Below are 20,672 nucleotides of genomic sequence, written 5' to 3'. Positions count from 1 at the left end.
AGACGTCACCCTCCTCAACACTGGGGCGCAGCCCACCTTTAGCAGAGCCGGGGCGAGTTCGGTGATTGACCTCACGTTTGTGAGCTGCTCCAGGGCTAGCCAGTGCACCTGGGTCCTGAGCGACGCCTACACGGGGAGCGATCACGCAGCGATCCTCACCGAGCTGGACACTCGGCGTGCGCACCCAACACCGCTGCCTCCTCCAGCACGAAGGGGTTACAAGGCCGACGCTCTGGACATCCAATCCTTTGCGGAACACATGCAGAGACTGGAAGCAAACGGCTGTGCAGAGCAGATGGCGGAGTCTTCTATGAACCAGCTGCAAGCCGCATGCGATAACTGCATGACTGCCAAGCGCGCCCACTCTCGTCACAGGGACTCGGTGTACTGGTGGAACCATGCTATTGCCGCGGCCAGAACGAAGTGCATCAAGGCGAGGCGCCGCTACCAGCGCTCCTACCGCTCGAGCTCCCACCTGGAGAGGCGGTCCGAGTACCATCGGTGCCGCAAGGCACTTAAGGCGGCAATCCGGGAAAGTAAAACCAAATGCTTCCTGGACCTGTGCGACACCGCGGACCGCGATCCCTGGGGAAACGCCTATAGGATCATCGACAAGAAGATCCACGGGGCAAAACAGGGCGCCCCCCACGACGCGGAGAGCATCGACAGGATTGTCGAGCACCTATTCCCGAGGGCGGATAGCCCCAGAGCCACGCTGGAGACGGCTACACACTCACTGGAAGGATTCGAGCCAGTCCTGGAGGCGGAAATCCTGGCAGCGGCGACGAAAATCAGAGAGGCGAAAGCCCCAGGCCCTGACCTCGTCCCCAACAGAGTCCTGAGACTTGCTCTTTCGCTTCGCCCGGACCTATTCGCGGAGCTCTACGGAAAGTGTCTCAGAGAAGGAACATTCCCAAGGAGATGGAAGGTTCAGAGGCTGGTCCTGCTTCCGAAACCAGGAAAACCGCCAGAAGACCCTTCCGCTCACCGACCGATCTGCCTGATTGACGGGGCGGGCAAGGTGCTGGAGCAGCTTATCCGGACGAGACTTGAGACGGCAATTGCTGCGGCTGGCGATCTATCCGACTCCCAATTTGGATTCAGGAAGGCTATGTCGACGGTTGATGCCATATCAAAAGTGGTGGGCATCGCTAAAGCCGCCATCGCGGGACAACGGTGGAAAGGAGGCGCGAAGGAATACTGCCTGATAGTCACGCTAGACGTCCGCAACGCCTTTAATACGGCGAGATGGGACTGTATCCTAGACGCACTATCCAGCTTCGGGGTACCCCCGTACCTCTTGGAGCTGTTGAAGAGTTACTTCAGAGGCAGGACTCTGGTGTACGATTCTGATGGCGGTGTCAGATCGGCCGAGCTTTCCTGCGGAGTGCCGCAAGAGTCGGTCCTGGCACCGTTGCTGTGGAACGCTATGTACGACGGTGTTCTGCGGCTCCCGCTACCAGGTCGGACCGAGCTGGTGGGATTCGCCGACGACATAGCCGTAGTCGTAGTCGACAAGGAACTCGCAGGAGCAGAAGAGCTGTGCGACAGAAGCATCAGCCGCATAAACGCGTGGCTGTCCAGTGCCGGCCTACAACTAGCGCCGCAGAAAACGGAAGCCGTGCTGGTAAGCAGCCGGAAGAAGGTGGAGGTCGCAACCATCCGAGTGTGCGGGGCCTCGATCAGATCGTCCAGAGCCATAAAATACCTGGGCGTGATGATCGATACGAGGCTTTCCTTCCGCGAGCACCTAGGGTATGCGAGCTCAAAGGCCACCACAGCGGTGAGAGCAGTCAGCAGAATAATGCTGAACCATGAGGGCCCGAAGCAGGCGAGCAGGTTGCTACTGTCCAGCGTAGCTAGAGCCAGCATGTTCTATGCTTCACCAGTCTGGGGACATGTACTGGCGACCCCGGTCTATAGTCGCGGACTGTCAGCGTCCAAGGGAAGATGGACGTATCGGATGATTCCCCAGTTGGATTGCTGGCTGAAGAGGAAGCACGATCAGTTAAACTTCCACCTGACCCAGATCCTCAGCGGCCACGGCTGCTTTCGGAGCTACCTGCGGAGATTCGGCCACGAGGAAGACGACTCCTGCACGCACTGCCAAGGACAGCTGGAGGAGTCGGCAGAACACACGGTGTTTAACTGTGCGAGGTTTGCCGGTGAGCGAGCATCGCTGGAGGCCATACTGGGCAACACCATCACAGCGGAAAACCTAGTTCCGCTGATGTTGTTGTCCGAAGCGAACTGGCAGGCCGTGTCGGACTTCGCAGCGAAGGCGATGACGGAGCTCCGAGCAGAGGAGCGACGCAGGAAGCAGGAGGCAACATAGGTCGGGACCAGCGCCCGCGCGAAGCATTGCTTCGCGGCCGTACCGCGCGAGCAAACCGTCCCGATATCTGTGTGACCCAACCCCTCTATCCCCCCACTTTTTGTATATTCTCTGTTTTAATAAATGAATTAAAAAAAAACAAAAAAAAAAAAAACAAAGAGCAGAGAGATATTCACCACGAACAAGTGGCCACGGAGCCAGCGCCGTACAAGAGCAAGAGAGAGAGGACATACGATCGAGCCCAAAAACAACCCCCGAAAATTGGCACGCGCCCAAGAAAGAGCGAGAGCAACGGAATGCACCGAAACTTCGAGAAGTGGAAAAATATCGGAGCTGCAGAAACTTGCAAAACGCATGGCAATTTTTCACTCTGGCGGAGGTGGCGAACTCGATCAGAAGTGCGAGCGGAAAAAAATATGTAAAACTTCGAGCCAGATTTTGCGATTGCTAAGTGCGGTTGACAGTGAGCATCGAGTGACGACGAGGAAGTCCCAAGTGACCAAGGAGACCACCAGGAGGGATGCGCTGCAGCCAGTGGCCAGCGAGAGTCAGCTTCGACGAGCGAGGCCAACAGCGCACAGTGGCCGATTTGGCTGTTCTAGCGGCAGAAATGGAATTTCATAAAAAGTAACGATAAATTTACCAAGTTTGAAATTTTTGTCAAATCTTTACATAAAAAGAAATTAAACTTTACATCCTTAATTTAATTTAATTTTTTATTTTTTATTTTAAATTTTTTTTTTTTAACTTTTAATTTCTTTTTTTAATTTTTAATTTCTTTTTTTTAATATTGAATGAGTTTGTATTTTGTTTTTAAAGATGTTGTTTAAAAAAAAAGCCACAAACAAATATATTTCAATTTTCCGAGTCTGAATCGGAATTTTCTTCTTGCATATGTAGTCTACAAGTAGATTTTGACCTTTAATGTCAAATGAAACTGCTTTGCTCGAACTATTAGCCGCACTTTTGTTTAAACTTGTTATTAGTGGATCCGACTATACCAACAATAAGTGCAAAAGATCCTTCATTGTGTTAGACCGAGAGTTTTTGCGAGTATGGTTCAAGCGAAAATTTCTTAAGTAATGTTTGCTAAAAATATCCTAAACTTTAGCAGGGGCACGTAAGGGCAGCTGATCTTGGTTAATTTACATACTAGACGAACCATAGTTTAGCACAGTTATACAGTTTTTGCGGGCCGGGACGAGCTTCACAAAGATTTAGTCTACAGAAGCTGAAACATGCTTTTAAAAAGGGGGCTACAAACATTGATGGTTTTAAACATAAACTACAAATACAACATCTACTCACAGGTCACAAAACATTAATTTTCTTATTCTACATACCGTAAGCTTTAAGAAAATGAAGAACTTGTTTCAAAAAGGTGAAATCTAAAAAAATGTCGCAAATATAAAATAGAGTGCAGCAACCGAGGTATAAGCTCTGAAAAATAGTGTGCTACCATATCGACGCATTTTCGCGAAAGTATCGTATGTCGAAAAATCCAATTTTACAGGAGAAGCTTTTTTGTGCTTTAATCTCTTAGGAAGCTCTATAGAAAAGACAAAATTGAAACTTAATTTTTATCGAAACTATAGGGTTTTCAGTTATAATATTTCACAGGGTAGTGAGACATTAGGTGCCCAACAATTTTGCATTAAAATCTCAATTTCGAAAAAAAGCGACATACGATACTTTCGCGAAAATGCGTCGATATGTTGACTTTGATTGTTAATATCTGATCTAGTTAATCGCTATGATCGGTTTTAGTATTTTTTGTTGTATATATGATTATATTACTATCGATAGAAAATAAAACTTTTATTAATTTTAACAGTTGAAAATATTCTTAATCTGCCGCTAGAACAGCCAAATCGGCCACTGTGCAGCGGCGGCGATCAGGAGCGCCCACTTTCAGCCACCGGCTGCCAACCTAGGAGGAGATCAACCAGGCGATCTCGGAGAGCGTGTGCCCGGCCCAGGACCAGCGGCGGAGCACCAGGAGACCACGCGAGTGTGTGTGTGCGTGCGAGTGAGACGTGTGAGTGATTAGAGTGAACCGCATTTTGGCCAGCGAGAATCACGTGCAATGAGAAATTTCTCGAAGGCCTCGATGCGGTGTCACCCAGAGTAGGCTAGATCTAAGAAAATTTAATAACCCCGAGTTAACCTAACCTAACCCCACACTGAGAGAAACCATTGACAGAGAAAATAAACATGAATCGAAGCTATATTAAATAAAGAATATTTACTTGCATACATGAACACCAATGTTTTCCGCCATGTTTTCTTTAAATTCTCTGATTTTTCCCGCCGAGCCTAACCACACTGAGAGAAAGTGGGTGGACCAAATGTTAGGAAACCTGTTGTAAATTTTTAAATAAATATTTCTCGCACATTGAAAATACGGCGCTCGCTATGATTATTCCCAAATCAATTCTGGAAATATTTTAAAAGGAAAACTTAGATCTTTTCTCGCCACTGTCAGTCGTATTGAGCTCACCCTTGCCTGACTACACTGGGAAAAATAAAGTAAAACTCGGGTTCCAAATCATTTAAATATATGTTATTTTTATGAAATCCCAGACACTCGCGGCCACGTTTAGAGCATTCGAACCGACCACACTGAGAGAAATAAATTAAATAAAATGCATCAATAAATATTTCTCGACTATTTTTCTTGCGCTCCTATAGGAGAAATATACCAAGAGCTGCCCGCGCATAAAATACATGCACTTCGAAAACCCGCGCTTGTTCAGAGCCAGTATTAGCCGGCCGAAATATTTCAAGCGGCAGCGAGTACTCACGTCTGCCGGCGATTTTTCCATCCCGATGCCTAGCTTGTAGGCCGTAAATTCTGCCCCTAGAAAAATGTGTCCCCATAATCGGTCCCCTCTCTCGGCCTCCTTGTAGCGACTGCTATGAGCCAGGCCCAAAACGCGTCTCCGCCGGTTCTTTTGCTCTTCTGCAAACGCCGAAGCAACCATTTCTTTTACTCGGTATCCCGGTGACTGACACATTACATCTTTCGTCAGTCTACCGATTTTCGTCAAAGACCTTTTTGTCCCATGTCTTTACAAATTTTTCCGTAAAGAGACTCTGGACGTGACTGAGTCTTATCCCAGCCGTCGAGACTTCCTTACAAAACGAAAAAAAAATTTTCAAGCGCTGCCATTTTGGTATTTTTGATTGAATTTTGATAAAAGTAGCCTATTCCATAACCACATTCATACTAAACAAGCTCATTTTTGAATTTTTTGTTTTAGTCGATTTTTACGTCCTGCAGAACGGTCGCCAGAGGGGTATAAAAATGTTAATTAAGCTTTTAACAGTGCGATTGCAATTGCGATCAGCTCATTCCAAAATCCAAAAAATTCACGCCAAAATATTTAGTTGCTTTATGTTGTGTCACACGCGTTAATTTGGTCCAAAAAATTCAACTAAAATATGAAAAATAATATTCAAGGTATGCACTATTTAATGTATATTGTTATTTTATGTGTAGTTCTACGTATTTAGTATTGTGTAATGTCCAATTTATGTGTATGTTTTTAGAAAACTAACATGCGTTGGAATATAACTAATAAGCTGCTCCATGCTGACAGCAACTAATTGGTCCAGATCGTACTCGTGGGTGTTGTCTTTAACCACAAAAATTTTTCTAACATTTTGGTAATATACATAGTTTAGTCATAGCGAACTTTTCAGATTATGGAGCAGCAACAATCAGAAAATTCTATCTGTATCGAAGTGACTATACACCAAGAAAATAAAGGATATTCAATAATTTTTATAGTGATATTCAAAAATAAATTCCCAAATGTAACTACGTTCTTAAACGATTCATTTCTTCCAATAATTCCAATTATAAATTCGGAAAAATATCGTTCATTTTGTTAAACAACTTTTTCATTATATATGCGTCGCTACCCCTGGTAATTATGTATATAACGAGGATTCCTCAGAGTCCTCAACTGGACTTTCGGCGAAACGTTTTCTGGCACGTGGCATGATTGCTGAATTTCATAACCAACCGGATTCCGACTCTCCAACTCTGTGTCGTTCCTTTTCAATTCCTCTTCACCTTTCAACACACGCACAGTTGTGATGAGTTCTAAGGAACAATATCCGTCCCTCTCGCACCCACGCCCAAACTACGTTGGCAGAACAGTGTATGCCTCGCACGAAAGAACGGAGAAGCTATAAGTAATTAAACAAGTGTGTACCCACAAAAATCGTTATAACTGGAATTATCAAAATAATCTGCGACATATAATATATATAAATTTTTTAAATGAACTATCAATCAGTTCGCAGGGGCGGCAAGCGTGGGCGTGGTCGTACTGGCCCAATTTTTTGTACACAAGTTGTTAATTCCACAACAATAAAATCAGCGAAGTTTGAACCATGTAGCTCAATTTTTCGACTTTGTGCCAAAAAAAAAAAAAAAACGGGTTCTGGACCATAGTGCAATGGTTGCAATGGTTACGAACACTTTAGCAAGCTTGTTGCTTAATTGTTTGCTGGCGTTGCTTATCGAAAAGTTTCAAACGTAAACTTTGTCTCCAACTTGAAATTGGATATCTCCACTTCTCAAGTTGTATATTTTTGCGTTGGCTTCGTGCGATTTGGACGTGTTCAGCTGTGCTGTGTATCTTTCCATTTGTAATTTCTTGGGGTACATTATTCGAACATCGTCTGAAATCAAATTAAGTTTTCTGAACAGTTCGTAGTCCTTGCCATGTTTTGACCACATGTCAGAAAATATGGTAAATATCCTATCGTGGTGGCAAATGGCATGACCTTATATTGGTAAAAAGACCTGGTACTGACGAAATCAATAGCCTACGATTAGAAACTATTTTCTTCCAATTGTTCCTTATGTGAAGAGTGGATCTTCTAGGCTTAACTGCTTTAATGTCTGGAATGTCTTAGTTTGGTCGTTTTGTTTGTCTGGTTGGTGTTGGTTGGTGCCTACTGTGGACTGGTACTTCGATCGGTTTTCCGAAGGATTACATTTCGAGCAATTTGGCTTATAGGTATTTTTAGTGCTACACCCATAAGAAATATGGTCTTGATGTCCAAGCAATCGTCCCAACGGTGACGTCACAATTCCAACAAGTCATTTTGCTATGATTGATGGCTGATACTATTGGTTGCGAATCTCCGACACTATTTGTTTCCTGACTAATCTCAGAAATATTACGTCGATATGGAAATGGGGTCTTAGTTGAATTATTGCGAACTTCGTTATAGAATTTTTCGTGCTACTTTACTTCGGCTAACAATTTCTTAACCGAGGTAATGTTTAAATTATGTAACTCTAGTCGAAGGGAACTTTTTGAATTATCTATCAACAGCTTAACCAAGTCAGGTTCGGGTAGAGATCTCACTAGTCTATTTACTAGTTCTTCCGTACTATCTTGATATGAATCGAAAGATTCACTCTCTCCTTGCTTACGTTTAGAAATTCTTCTCCCTAAGTCAACATCACCTTCTGTATCATCATATTTGTCCCTAATATCAAAACAAAAGGTTTCCCAAGTAAACTCCTCGTGCTTTCTCAGAAATTGCCATTACCAATAACTTGCCCTTCTGGATAACAATAGGTGCAAATGATCGCATACTAGCTGAAAATCGTTACCTAAAGCTTGAGGCGTCAATGACCGAACACGGTAAATAATCTCAGCGGCCGACGGACTTTCCTTACTTCCATCGAACCCAAGTTTCCAATCGTGAATAACTTGTCCAACCATATTTGAAGAAATATTAAATCACGACCTCTGTGACGTCGAGTTTCTCAAATCATCATAGCGAGCTTTAACGGGAAATTTCCAGGCAATGAGTGCGACAACTGACTGCGAAAGGGACCACTAGAATCCATAGTGTCTCTCTCTGGGAGTTGATACGAGCTTTCTATTAACCCCAGTATGCCGAAGAGTGGTTTGGTCTGGGTTCGATCAGAATTTAATAATTTTGTTTAAATATTAACTTCTGTCCCTTTTCTAGTACTCTAGCCACTACAGCGCTGTACACCATCATCAAGTAGCCACCTATGTGGCATCATCAATATCAATACTATTGATCGTAACCCTGAGTATACGATATCGACGAATCAATTGGAGAACACCACAATGCAGCCCCAAGCCCCGGACAACAAGTGAACAGCCAGCACCCGAACCTACCCCACGGAGTTTCGCGTTCGACATCACTGACGGTCGGGAGAATGTTCAGTCGCTACAATATATATATAATTCATAATCATAACATTACATAATCTGTAATTCGTCAGTCGCAGCAATCGCATATGCGGCCAAAATAAAGTATAGATTACCAGGTCAAGCGCATATGTAGATTCTGCTGACGCGATGAAGTGGGATGGACCAATAGCTTTGATTAAGAAATTTGCCATAAAAATGACTTAAAAGGTAAGTCGCCCTAAATTTGAGAAAAAATTTGCCCTAAAATTAGGAAAGAAACTTTTTTAAATCAAGAGCTATTTTGCTTAAGAGTAGAAAAAATGTCTTGTTTTTAAGGCGCTTTGTCCTAAATATGGTACAGATTTTCCGAATATTAAAGGTGCATTTTTTCTTACATTTAGAAAGATTTTTCTTGAATTGTAGAAAAAATTTCTTCTTTTAAGGGCGATTTGCCCTAAATATGAGGAAAATTTTTTTAAAACGACAGGTGAATTTTTTTTCTCATTTGGGGTTTTTTTACTTGAATTGAAGGTAAATAAGGGAAGTTGTAATTTTATTTTGCTGCTGCTGCATTTGTTAATGAGCAACAATAACATTATTATTATTTTTTTTTTTTGTTAAAAAGAATTGTTTTTTAAATATTAATAATAATATTATTTTTTTATTAATAATATTATTTTTGTATTACAAAAAAAAAAACAATATTGTTATTGTTTATTAAAAAAGACGGCCAAAATGCTAACACTTTTGGTGTTGCAAAGGAAACTTGCTCTAACTAAGGCCACCGTCACCACATGCCAGAGATGTTTGAACCAGTTGGGAATTGTATTCGCACGCGTGCGGAATTTGCCGTCCTAAAATTTTAGGAAGAACTCGCCGTAGTTTTACGAAAAGTTGACTAGCAATACCGTAATTTAGGCAAGAAACTAAACGAAGCAATATTCAGAAAACCATGCCCTAAATTTAAGGAAAATAGAGAAAAATAGAAAAAGTAACATTAAAAAATTGTATTAATGGTTGCTTTTCTTAATTTTACAGTGCCTGCCTGGCTTTAGAACATTTTTTTTCGTTTTCATTCGATTTTTTTTAAGGCCATTTTCCTAAAATCTAAAAAAAAAATTTATGAGTGTACGTTGAATCTGCGTTTTGTTTAATTAGAGCGGAGGGAATGTTTGTCTGTTAAGAGTAAACTTTTCACTTTTGTTCGTTTATTTTAACGCGCCAGTCAGATAGCCACACAGGTGACTTGGGTTGGTGCATTGACTGGGTATCTGGAAAGGCTGTGGATCACTGCGAAGACTGTGTTGTACAGATACGACTCAAGTAATTTATGAATGTGACCGTTGAGCCAGACGCGATCGAATGCCTAAGATAACACATGGGCTGAAAAGTCCCAGGCCTAACAAAGTAAAGAAATTTTAAAAAATTCAATATTAGCTTTATTTATCAGCTTAATCTTTATAAAGAGCAACGCAATCATTCCAGCGCCGCTCTAACATTTTAATACCACATTAGTAGAACGATTTATCTTTTGCCTCAAAATAGGCCTCCGTTTCAGCAATACTTTCTTCAATCGTGCGAAATTTCTTACCGGCGAGCATTTTTTTCAAGTCTGCGAACAGAGCCAGATCTGGTGGATTCGAAGTTCAATTTATTTAGCTTTGCCATTGCTCAGAATCATCAACACGTTCTTGTTTTTGGCCAAATGTAAGCAAACGCGGCAGCCATATTGAACAAAACTTTCTCATAGTCAAATGCTCTTGGAATATAAAGCTAACACTTTCTTTTGATATCTTTACGATGTCAGCTAACTCACACAAGTTCACTTTTTGATCATTCAAAACGATTTTTTTTTTCTGGTGTTATCGCCTTATTTGGACGTCCACTGCGTTCTGCAACATCGGTGCCTCTACGACCACGTTTGAAGTCAACAAACCAATGTCTTATTGTTGTTTCTGATAGAGGGGAGTCCCAATAACACTTTTCAAGCCATTGCTTCGCTTGAACGGTAATTTTTCCCATCAAGAATCAGTGTATAACTAAAACACAAAATTGGTTTTTATCCATTTTATTGAAAATAACAAGAGTAGAGTCACTCTTAGCACAATATTTCACAAACTAATGAATAGAATAGAATATCATGAAATTTTAACAACTGTATTTTGAAGAGTAGTATTAACTAAAAAAAAGATGGCTCCTATAAAACTAGCGCCATTAATGTGTTAGCCCCGGGAATTTTCAGCCCATATGTTACATCGAGGAATATTGCCCTGCAGTATTCTCGATGCCCAAAGGCTGTACGAATATGTAAAGTAATTCTGTTAATTGCTCTATAGTACCATGTATTCTCGGAAGCCAAATTGATGCGCAGGGATTGTGTTCTGAGCTTCCAGATATGATTTTATGCGCGCCATAAGGCATTTTCGGAACAATTTGGACAGCCATTATAATAAACCTGTAAGATGACGTAATCGTGTGATCTTTTTTGGTAGTAGACTTTTTCATTTTCTTGGGTAGTAGCTGAGTCTTATAATACCGTTGAAGAGATCACAGATGACCTAAGGAAAACGGTTTGGAAGTTCAATTATCATTTTTGGAGTGTTTAGCTCACCGCCTGGAGCCCTTTTCAGTTTAAGCTTAATGATAATCCTTTTGAATCTCTTATCGGGGTGACGGGGTCAATCGGAGACAAAAACCGAAAACTAACCTAGTGCAGGTTTTCACATAATGCAGGGCAAAAGCGCTTGAAGTCTCCTTATCAGCTTCTAGATTTATTTTTAGAAAACATAAATGCCGCTTGCAGTTCTCGGCGAAAGATCTTTCGACGTGGGAAATGCAAACAAGTGAGTGAACCATATTCTATTTTTTTTTTTTTTTTTGGTAAGATCGACAAGGAAGCTTACCTTTTATTTTATTTCATATTATTTACCTATACGTTGTTTTACATAAATTTGGTATTTCATTTGGTTTTTTTCATACACCCTTATAATTATTAACTCCAGTTTCACTTTGAATATTCTTTAGATATTAAAAATATTTTCTATAAAATGAATCGAACAAATCTGCCTACATTTTTAATATTATAAGCACCAAACTTTAAAATTAAGATAAGTCAATTTCTGAAGATTTTTATACCCTTGCAGGGTATTATAATTTCAGTCAGAAGTTTGCAACGCAGTGAAGGAGACCTTTCCGACCCTATAAAGTATATATATTCTTGATCAGCATCAATAGCCGAGTCGATCTAGCCATGTCCGTCTGTCCGTCCGTCTGTCCGTCTGTCCGTTTCTACGCAAACTAGTCCCTCAGTTTTAAAGTTATCTGAATGAAACTTTGCATATAGTCTTCTATATACTCTCACTGCTATATATGTCGGAACGGGCCGGATCGGACGACTATATCATATAGGTGCCATACAAATGTTCGGTAAATTTTTGGACAAAAAATTATAACTTGGCTGTTTTTCAATATTATTCCATCATTCTTGCGATATAGCCTTTTTATATTATTCCAGAATTTTGGTAAAAATTTTATGAAAATCGGACCACTATATCTTATAGCTGCCATAGGAACAATCGGGAAATTTATCGAAAAAAAATATAACTTCGTTGTTTTTCAACGTATTTTAATCTACTTTGACACATGAGCTTCTGGTATTATTTCAAAATGTTGGTATAAATTTTATGAAAATCGGACGACTATATCTTATAGCTGCCATAGAAACCATAGGGAAAGTAATAGAAACAAGAAAGGAAGCTAACTTTGGCACGCCGAAGTTTGTATACCCTTGCAGATTGGTTTTGATGTTTATATTATAGATTTAAATGATGAAAACACACATAACACAGAGTTTTATTACATTTTACCTATACTTATTATGTTTACAGTTTGACAGTTACAGTTTTACATTCCCAGCTTTATATATTTTATACATTTACCGATCGCTTCTATGGCAGCTATATGATATAGTTGTCCGATTTTTATGAAATTTATACCAAAATTCTAAAATAATAAAAAAAGCTTATATCTTAGAGTTGATAAAAATACGTTGAAAAAAAATATGTAAAGCTGGGAATGTAAAACTATAACTGTCAAACTGTAAACATAATAAGTATAGGTAAAATGTAATGAAACACTGTTTTGTGAGTCTTTTCAGCATTTAAATCTATAATATAAACATCGAAACCAATCTGCAAGGGTATACAAACTTCGGCGTGCCGAAGTTAGCTTCCTTTCTTGTTTTCTATTAATTTCCCGATCGTTCCTATGGCAGCTATATCATGTAGTCGTCCGATTTTCATAAAATTTGTACCAAAATTCTGAAATAATATAAAATGGCCATATCTAAAAAATGGTGCAAAAATGTTGAAAAACAGCAAAGTTATAATTTTTTTTCTACAAATTTATCGATTATTTGTATGGCAGCTATATGATATAGTCGTCCGATCCGGCCCGTTCCGACATATATAGCAGTGAGAGTATATAGAAGACTATATGCAAAGTTTCATTTAAATAGCTTTAAAACTGAGGGACTAGTTTGCGTAGTAACGGACAGACGGCCGGACGGACAGACGGACATGGCTAGATCGACTCGGCTGTTGATGCTGATCAAGAATATATATATACTTTATAGGGTCGGAAACGTCTTCTTCACTGCGTTGCAAACTTCTGACTGAAATTATAATACCCTGCAAGGGTATAAAAATTATAACTTCGTTGTTTTTCAACGTATTTTCATCTACTCTGAGATATGAGCTTTACTTATTATTATAGAATTTTCTTTTAAATTTCATAAAAATCAAACAACTATATCTTATAGCTGTCATAGAAGCGATCGGTAAATGTATAATATATATAAAGCTGGGAATGTAAAACTGTAACTGTCAAACTGTAAACATAAGAATATAGGTAAAATGTAATGAAACTCTGTTTATTGTCTGTTTTCGGCATTATAATTTATAATATAAATATGAAAACCAATCTGCAAGGGTAGACAAACTTCGGCGTGCCGAAGTTAGCTTCCTTTCTTGTTAGTTATAAAATATGCCGGAGAAACAGGCATTTCGTTCAGCTAGCAAGTTCTGTTTGCTTGCCCAGTCTCTAATTTAATGCAGCATCACGCCACTTTTCCTTTGACCCTTTCAACCTTTCTCACTTATCACTAAAATGACAAATCTAGACAATATCTAGCTGTCTCTCTTTCTCTTTTCTATTGTTGCGACAGACCTCGGTAATAGACGGTCTTCTGTCCTTGTCCTGTTACTGGCTCAACTGTCATTGCGCCAGCGACACCTACAGGGCTAAAAATACCTGAGCATGACCAATAATTCTGTTGCCATGGCAACAAGCATTCCAAATTTGCAACCAACTCGCCGACAAATATATATTGTTGACTTGAAGGTGAACTAAACGAGCTTAATGTTTGAACCCAGACGTATCGGAATGCCGTGAATTTTTTAAGGGATTTCTTACGATATTGCATGAACATTTGGATATGAGAAAGCTCTGCTCAAAGTGGGTGCCGCGATTGCTAACACCGGACCAAAAGCAACAACGCATTGATGATTCCGAGACGTTTTTAAGCATGTTGAAGCACAATAGGACCGATTTTTTTCGTCGTTATAGGGTCTTCCCACACACCGTCAAAGCGCATCTGGCATCCGTTGAACAAACGGTCCATAAGGTTTTGCCGTTCCGAATTTTCTCAATTGGCCCTGCATCAAAGCGCATCTAAATGTAACGACCGTTTGTTTGGCGATAGTTCTCCGGTGCAACTCTGAAAATTTGACCATCACTACGAAAGTGTATACACACTTGGCGAGAAACAAATGAGATATGGAATTTAAAACGTGGCGCCAAAGCTACAAGCATGCCCAAAATAGATGTTGGCGTTTTTTCGGTATATTCTTGCCCCAATATGTCCCCAATTGTTACTATTTAATATAAACCGCCTACCTCTACCTTATTTTAAAGATTTTGGATGCCTATACCACCTATAGACACTTTTCGGTGAATTTGCTCTTTGTTAGAGAAAAATCATCAGAAAAACTAAAATTCCTTGTCATTTAATTCATTTAAATTTATTGCGGATAAATTCTGACGCAATCTGTGCCTTTTGCTGTTGTACAACAGCCAAAATAGTTGGTAAATGCTCCATTTCAAATTTGCAACTGCCAATTCGACCGCCTTTGTTTACGTTTTCATGAGCCACAGCTGATCGATCAGCTGTTCGGATGCAGATGCACTTTGATGCAGCTCTGTGGGAACACGAGTTTCGCATCTGCGAAAAATCCCAAACGTTCCTCACAGATGCGCTGTGTGGGAAGACAGTATTACGTAACAATGGACGAAACATGGATACACCACTATTCTCCAGAATCCAGGCGTCAGTCTTCTGAGTGGGTGGTAGCCGGTGAAAGCCGTCCAAAGCGTCCTAAAACGCAAATATCGGGTAAGGTTATGGCGTCCGTATTTTGGGATGCATGTGGGATTTTGTTTATAGATACCTGGAGAAAAGTAAAACAATCAACAGCGAATTTTATATAAAGCTGCTGGATCGACTGGCAAAGACGAAACCACTATTTCACAGGATAATGCACCGTGCGACAAAGCTGTGGCAACAATGGTGAAATTGAGCGAATTGAGATTCGAACTACTGCGGCACCCACCCTACTCTCCAAATTTGGCCCCCCGCGACTACTGGACTTTTTCAGATCTCAAAAAGCACCTCCAAGGCAAGAGATTTCGAACAAATGAGGAGGTGATTGCCGATACTGAGGCCTATTTTGAGGGCAAAAGTTCAGCCTTCGACAAAAAAGGCATCGAAAGGTTGGAGAAGCGCTGGACTGAGAGTGTAGCCGTAGATGGAAACTACCTCAGTAAAATTGATATATGTGCAAATTTTGTTTTCTATATAACTGTCGTTTTAATAGCGATAGTTTTTTTTTAAGTACACACCATTTTTCTATTATATATGCTAATATTGCTGCATACATTGGGTTTTTATTAGCGCCCAATTTGTAGTACCATTAGCGTAAAAAAGAACACGAAGAACTGCTTTTAATAGAAAGTTTATAAATGTGCAATATGCTTCATTTACGTTTGGAGAGCGACCCGGTCATATTCTAATGGAACAAAGTGATTAAATTTGTTATTTTATTTACTAAAAATTAATTATATTTTATATTGGGCTATTATTAAAAGAGATGGGTTAAAAAAACCATACTCCATGATTAAAATCCCACGGAGAACCCAAGTAACGGAAAAAGAGCAGATTAGAGTAAAAACTATTGCTGAATATGGCGTCAAAGTTAGTGTTATTGCTACAACAATTAATAGGCAACGGAATACAATAACAAATTTCCTAAAGTCATCGCAAAATTAAGCTCAGAACAACCGCAAAGGTGCAGTTCCTATATAAAAGAAATTATGAAAAACAAGAAAGGAAGCTAACTTCGGCACGCCGAAGTTTGTATACCCTTGCAGATTGGTTTCGATGTTTATATTATAGATTTAAATGCTGAAAAGACTCACAAAACAGTGTTTCATTACATTTTACCTATACTTATTATGTTTACAGTTTGACAGTTATAGTTTTACATTCCCAGCTTTACATATTTTATACATTTACCGATCGCTTCTATGGCAGCTATAAGATATAGTTGTCCGATTTTTATAAAATTTATACCAAAATTGTAGAATAATAAAAAAAGCCTATATCTTAGAGTAGATAAAAATACGTTGAAAAACAACGAAGCAATAATTTTTTTCCTATTAATTTCCCGATCGTTCCTATGGCAGCTATATCATATAGTCGTCCGATTTTCATAAAATTTTTACAAAAATTCTAAAATAATATAAAATGGCCATATCTAAAAAATGATGGAAAAATATTGAAAAACAGCAAAGTTATAATTTTTTTCCTAAAAATTTATCGAACATTTGTATGGCAGCTATATGATATAGTCGTCCGATCCGGCCCGTTCCGACATATATAGCAGTGAGAGCATATAGAAGACTATATGCAAAGTTTCATTCAGATAGCTTTAAAACTGAGGGACTAGTTTGCGTAGAAACGGACAGGTGGACAGACGGACAGACGGACAGACGGACATGGCTAGATCGACTCGGCTGTTGATGCTGATCAAGAATATATATACTTTATAGGGTCGGAAACGTCTCCTTCACTGCGTTGCAAACTTCTGACTGAAATTATAATACCCTGCAAGGGTATAAAAATGAAGTAGCAACACTGACATATTATCTGCCGCATTTTGGAGTCCTAAATACCAATAAACCAGATAAACTGGGAATAGTTTTTGATGCAGCCTCCAAGAGCCATGGTTATTGTCTTAAACCTGTTATACCCAAGAGTGCCTTAAGGACTTATTATATAATTTGTATTATCTGAAAAAGAGGCATTAGAATATCAGACAAATTATGACCAAGCCTGTAAAGACATTATAAGGAAGCATTACATGGAAGACTACCTTGGTGGAGCCAATGATATTAATAGTGCCATCAAATTAATCAAGAATGTTACATAGGGCAGGTGGTTTTGACATGCGAAAGTGGATATCTAATTCTTCTGAAGTCTTAGATCAAATAATAGAAAGCAAGGAAGTTCTCAAAAACAAAATTAAAACTCTGACTGAAGAGCGAGCTTTAGGTCTAATTTGGAATTATGAAAAAGACATATTTAGTTATAATTTACCATTTTCCAAATAACATTCCAAACTCTTAAACATTCATAGACAACCAACTAAACGAGAAATTTTGCGGATTACCATGTCTATTTTCGACCCGTTAGGATTTTTCTCTAACTTGTTAATAGCAAATAAAATCCTTTTGCAAGCAATTTGGGACAGAGGTATCCATTGGGATGACTGTATCATGGAATAACAATTTGAAATTTGGAAAGCATTATGTGACAATATAAATAAAATAAGTGAATTTTTCATTCCCAGACAGATGACAGCATTTCCCATAAGCCAATGTAATATGCAGCTTCATATATTTTGTGACGCCTCGAATACTCGAATACGTTTTGAGTACGAGAGTCAAGCTGAAAGTATTTTGATCGCAGCCAAATTACTTGTAGCACCACTAAAACCTATGACAATTGCCAGACTTGAACTGCAGGGAACGTTATTAGGCGTCAGACTTAGCAAAACAATCAAAGAAACCCTCAATTTCAAGATAAACTCTAGTTTTTTGTGGACAGACTCTGAAATTGTTTTATATTGGCTCAAAAAATTCAAAACATTCGTGGTGCAACGCTTGGGTGAATGGCTAACTAACATTAGTGAGTGGCGATACGGTCCTTTAAACTAAATCCAGCTGATAAAGCAACAAAGATATCACAAATCGTCTTCTCATCAAATGAATTACAGTTAAAAGGACGTGAATTTTTGAGAAATAGTTGGGATCAGTGGCCACAATAAAAAAAAAAGTCTCTTATCCCACACGAAGTTGATGACGATGAAATATGTACATTTTACTACCACTGAAAAACAATTATTTATTTTACCTGATCTAAAAAGATTTTTTAATTGGATGTGATTTTTAAGAACAACAGCATGGGTACTAAGATTTTGACAAAACTGAGCATAAAACAAAAGCCGTTTGTAGATAATTAATTGACAATTGCTGAACTTTCTAGAGCAGAAACTGTAATTTTTCAAAGGATATAGCAGGATAGTTACCCAGACGAACTACGGAAACTTAAACGTAATGAACTAGTCCCAAATTTGAGCTTTTTAAATTGATTACCATTATACCTAAACAGCGATAATGTACTAAGGCTCAGAGGCAGACTCAATAATTTGCGTGATGAGGAGATCAGCATCGTCTAAAAATCCAATTGCTTTGAGCAAAGATCATCCAATCACAAATTGATTATCCATTTTTATTACGTTCAAAATTGTCATATAGGAACTGAAACTGTAATTGCAAAGAAAAAAAAAACAAACAAAAACAAGAAAGGAAGCTAACTTCGGCACTCCGAAGTTTATATACCCTTGCAGATTGGTTTTTATATTTATATTATAGACTTAAATGATGAAAACACACACAAAACAGAGCTTCATAACATTTTACCTTTACTTACAGTTTGACAGTTACAGTTTTACATTCACAGCTTTACATTTTCGGTTTATATGGCAGCTATATGATATAGTTGTCCGATTTCCATGAAATTTTTACCGAAATTCTGAAATAAATCTCAAAAATGATGCAAAAATATTTAAAAACAGCCAAGTTATAATTTTTTTCTAAAAATTTATTGAACATTTGTATGGCAGCTATGTGATATAGTCGTCCGATCCGGCCCGTTCCGACATATATAGCAGTGAGAGTATATAGAAGACTATATGCAAAGTTTTGTTCACATAGCTTTAAAACTGAGGGACTAGTTTGCGTAGAAACGGACGGACGGACAGACGGACATGGCTAGATCGACTCGGCTGTTGATGCTGATCAAGAATATATATACTTTACAGGGTCGGAAACGTCTCCTTCACTGCGTTGCAAACTTCTGACTGAAATTATAATACCCTGCAAGGGTATAAAAAGACAAAAAATCTTAAGTCTAACCAGGATTTGATCCCATGCACTTCAGGGTGGCAGTCGGATGCCTTAGCCACTAGACCAACCGGCAAGCAGGCCTCGGGGTGCCCAGATTCGAAGTAGAATCGAGCCCTGCGGGTTCCACGGGGAAAATGCGGGTTCTACCGCTGCAGCGCGCTGGAACTCGCCATACGACACATTTTTTGTATGAGATGTCCGCTCTATATAGTTCTATACTCTTTGATACTACTAGATACCTACTACTTGATACCTACTACTTGATACCTACATATTGATAAAAACATCCGACTTAGGTCGCACATAACCCAGAAAGTTTACGTGTTTTAATTATTTCAAGTGCATATCTGAAACTATTTAATTTTGAGCTTGGGCGATTTTTTTAAATTTAAATCTAAATTATAGAAAATCGAAAACTATAGCTAATTTCAGAGATCGAATTAATTAGATCAGGGCAGGGGACATATATTAGTAAAACTTGAAAATAATACTAAAACCGTTTCATTATTTAAAGATACAAAGTCCGACTGTCTCTACTTACAATTCACATGAACGTCAAAACGCTTGCTCACTGATGGTGGTACTCCGTTAGATGCAATGCAGTTATAACCGCCAATATCGCTCCGATGAACATTTGTCAGTGTAAGACGTTCTCCTTCTACATATTTCAGAGCTGTAATGATAAAAAGTCGAAGGCATTAATATACAAATTTATATAAAGTACGGTACTAGTACAAGCAATTTAATTGATGCATATGCAGTTAGCCACTTATACGCTTAATGACTGCTATCTGGAAAGAATAACTCTTGTTGACAATTTGGGTGTTCGCTTTGACCCTAAATTTTCGATCTATGAACATGTTTTATGCATGGTGAATAAAGCCAGAGGCATGCTTTGCCTTACGAAGAAGTGGTCGAAAGAATTCGATTCCCCTTATGTAACGAAGACTCTTTTTACTTCGTTAGTACGCCCTATATTGGAGTATGGTTTATGTGTCTGGCGTCTTCAATTTGGAGTCCATATTAACCGTATTAAAACTGTACAAAATAACTCTTTATTTTTCTTCTGGGATGCTGACGAGAGACTACCATCTTATTCTAGTAGACTTCTATTAATTAACTTACCCTCCCTAGCCAACCGTAGAACGATGCTTGGTGTCGTATTTCTTAATAACATAATAAACGGTGATGTTGAGAGGCCCTATCTTCTAGGGCAGCTCAATTTCCACGTTCCTCGACTAACATCTAGAACCCATATCCCAAAAGTAATAAATCGCTGTACGTGGGAGTTTGAAGTACATGAACCCTTTAGGGTTTTAAGTGCTGATTACAACCGCCTGTCTGATGTAGTGGCGCTTGGGTAAGAATTAAATCACCCTTAGCCCAAAAGTCGACACAGATTTTCAAATTATGTTTCGATCGGCGAACAGCATAATTGTTCCCCGAATTGCTTGTAGCATACTTTTGGCGTAATATAATGCTTACAGTAGCTATGCTCGGAAGATATCAGGAAGATCTAGGGTCGCTTTCGATAATGGAAAGGGCTAATGTCAAAA

At 39.3% G+C, this 20,672-nt stretch overlaps 1 protein-coding gene across 9 annotated transcripts in view; it reads right to left on the bottom strand.

The window, feature by feature from the left end:
* Positions 1-20,672, bottom strand: part of DIP-lambda (Dpr-interacting protein lambda) — a 442,761-nt gene that overhangs the window by 132,817 nt on the left and 289,272 nt on the right. For 8 of the 9 annotated variants that reach the window (XM_070284577.1, XM_041777376.2, XM_070284580.1 and 5 more), the window contains one exon: positions 19,658-19,789. In XM_070284577.1, coding sequence (XP_070140678.1) covers positions 19,658-19,789 — 132 coding nt within the window. Of the gene's footprint in view, positions 1-4,584; positions 4,656-19,657; positions 19,790-20,672 lie in introns of those variants that run through there. The other variant, XM_070284584.1, reaches the window with a different exon arrangement.

The sequence above is a fragment of the Drosophila kikkawai genome, chromosome 2R (genome assembly GCF_030179895.1).
Source record: "Drosophila kikkawai strain 14028-0561.14 chromosome 2R, DkikHiC1v2, whole genome shotgun sequence".
Lineage (NCBI taxonomy): Eukaryota > Metazoa > Arthropoda > Insecta > Diptera > Drosophilidae > Drosophila > Drosophila kikkawai.
This window is presented reverse-complemented; position numbering and strand designations above follow the sequence as displayed.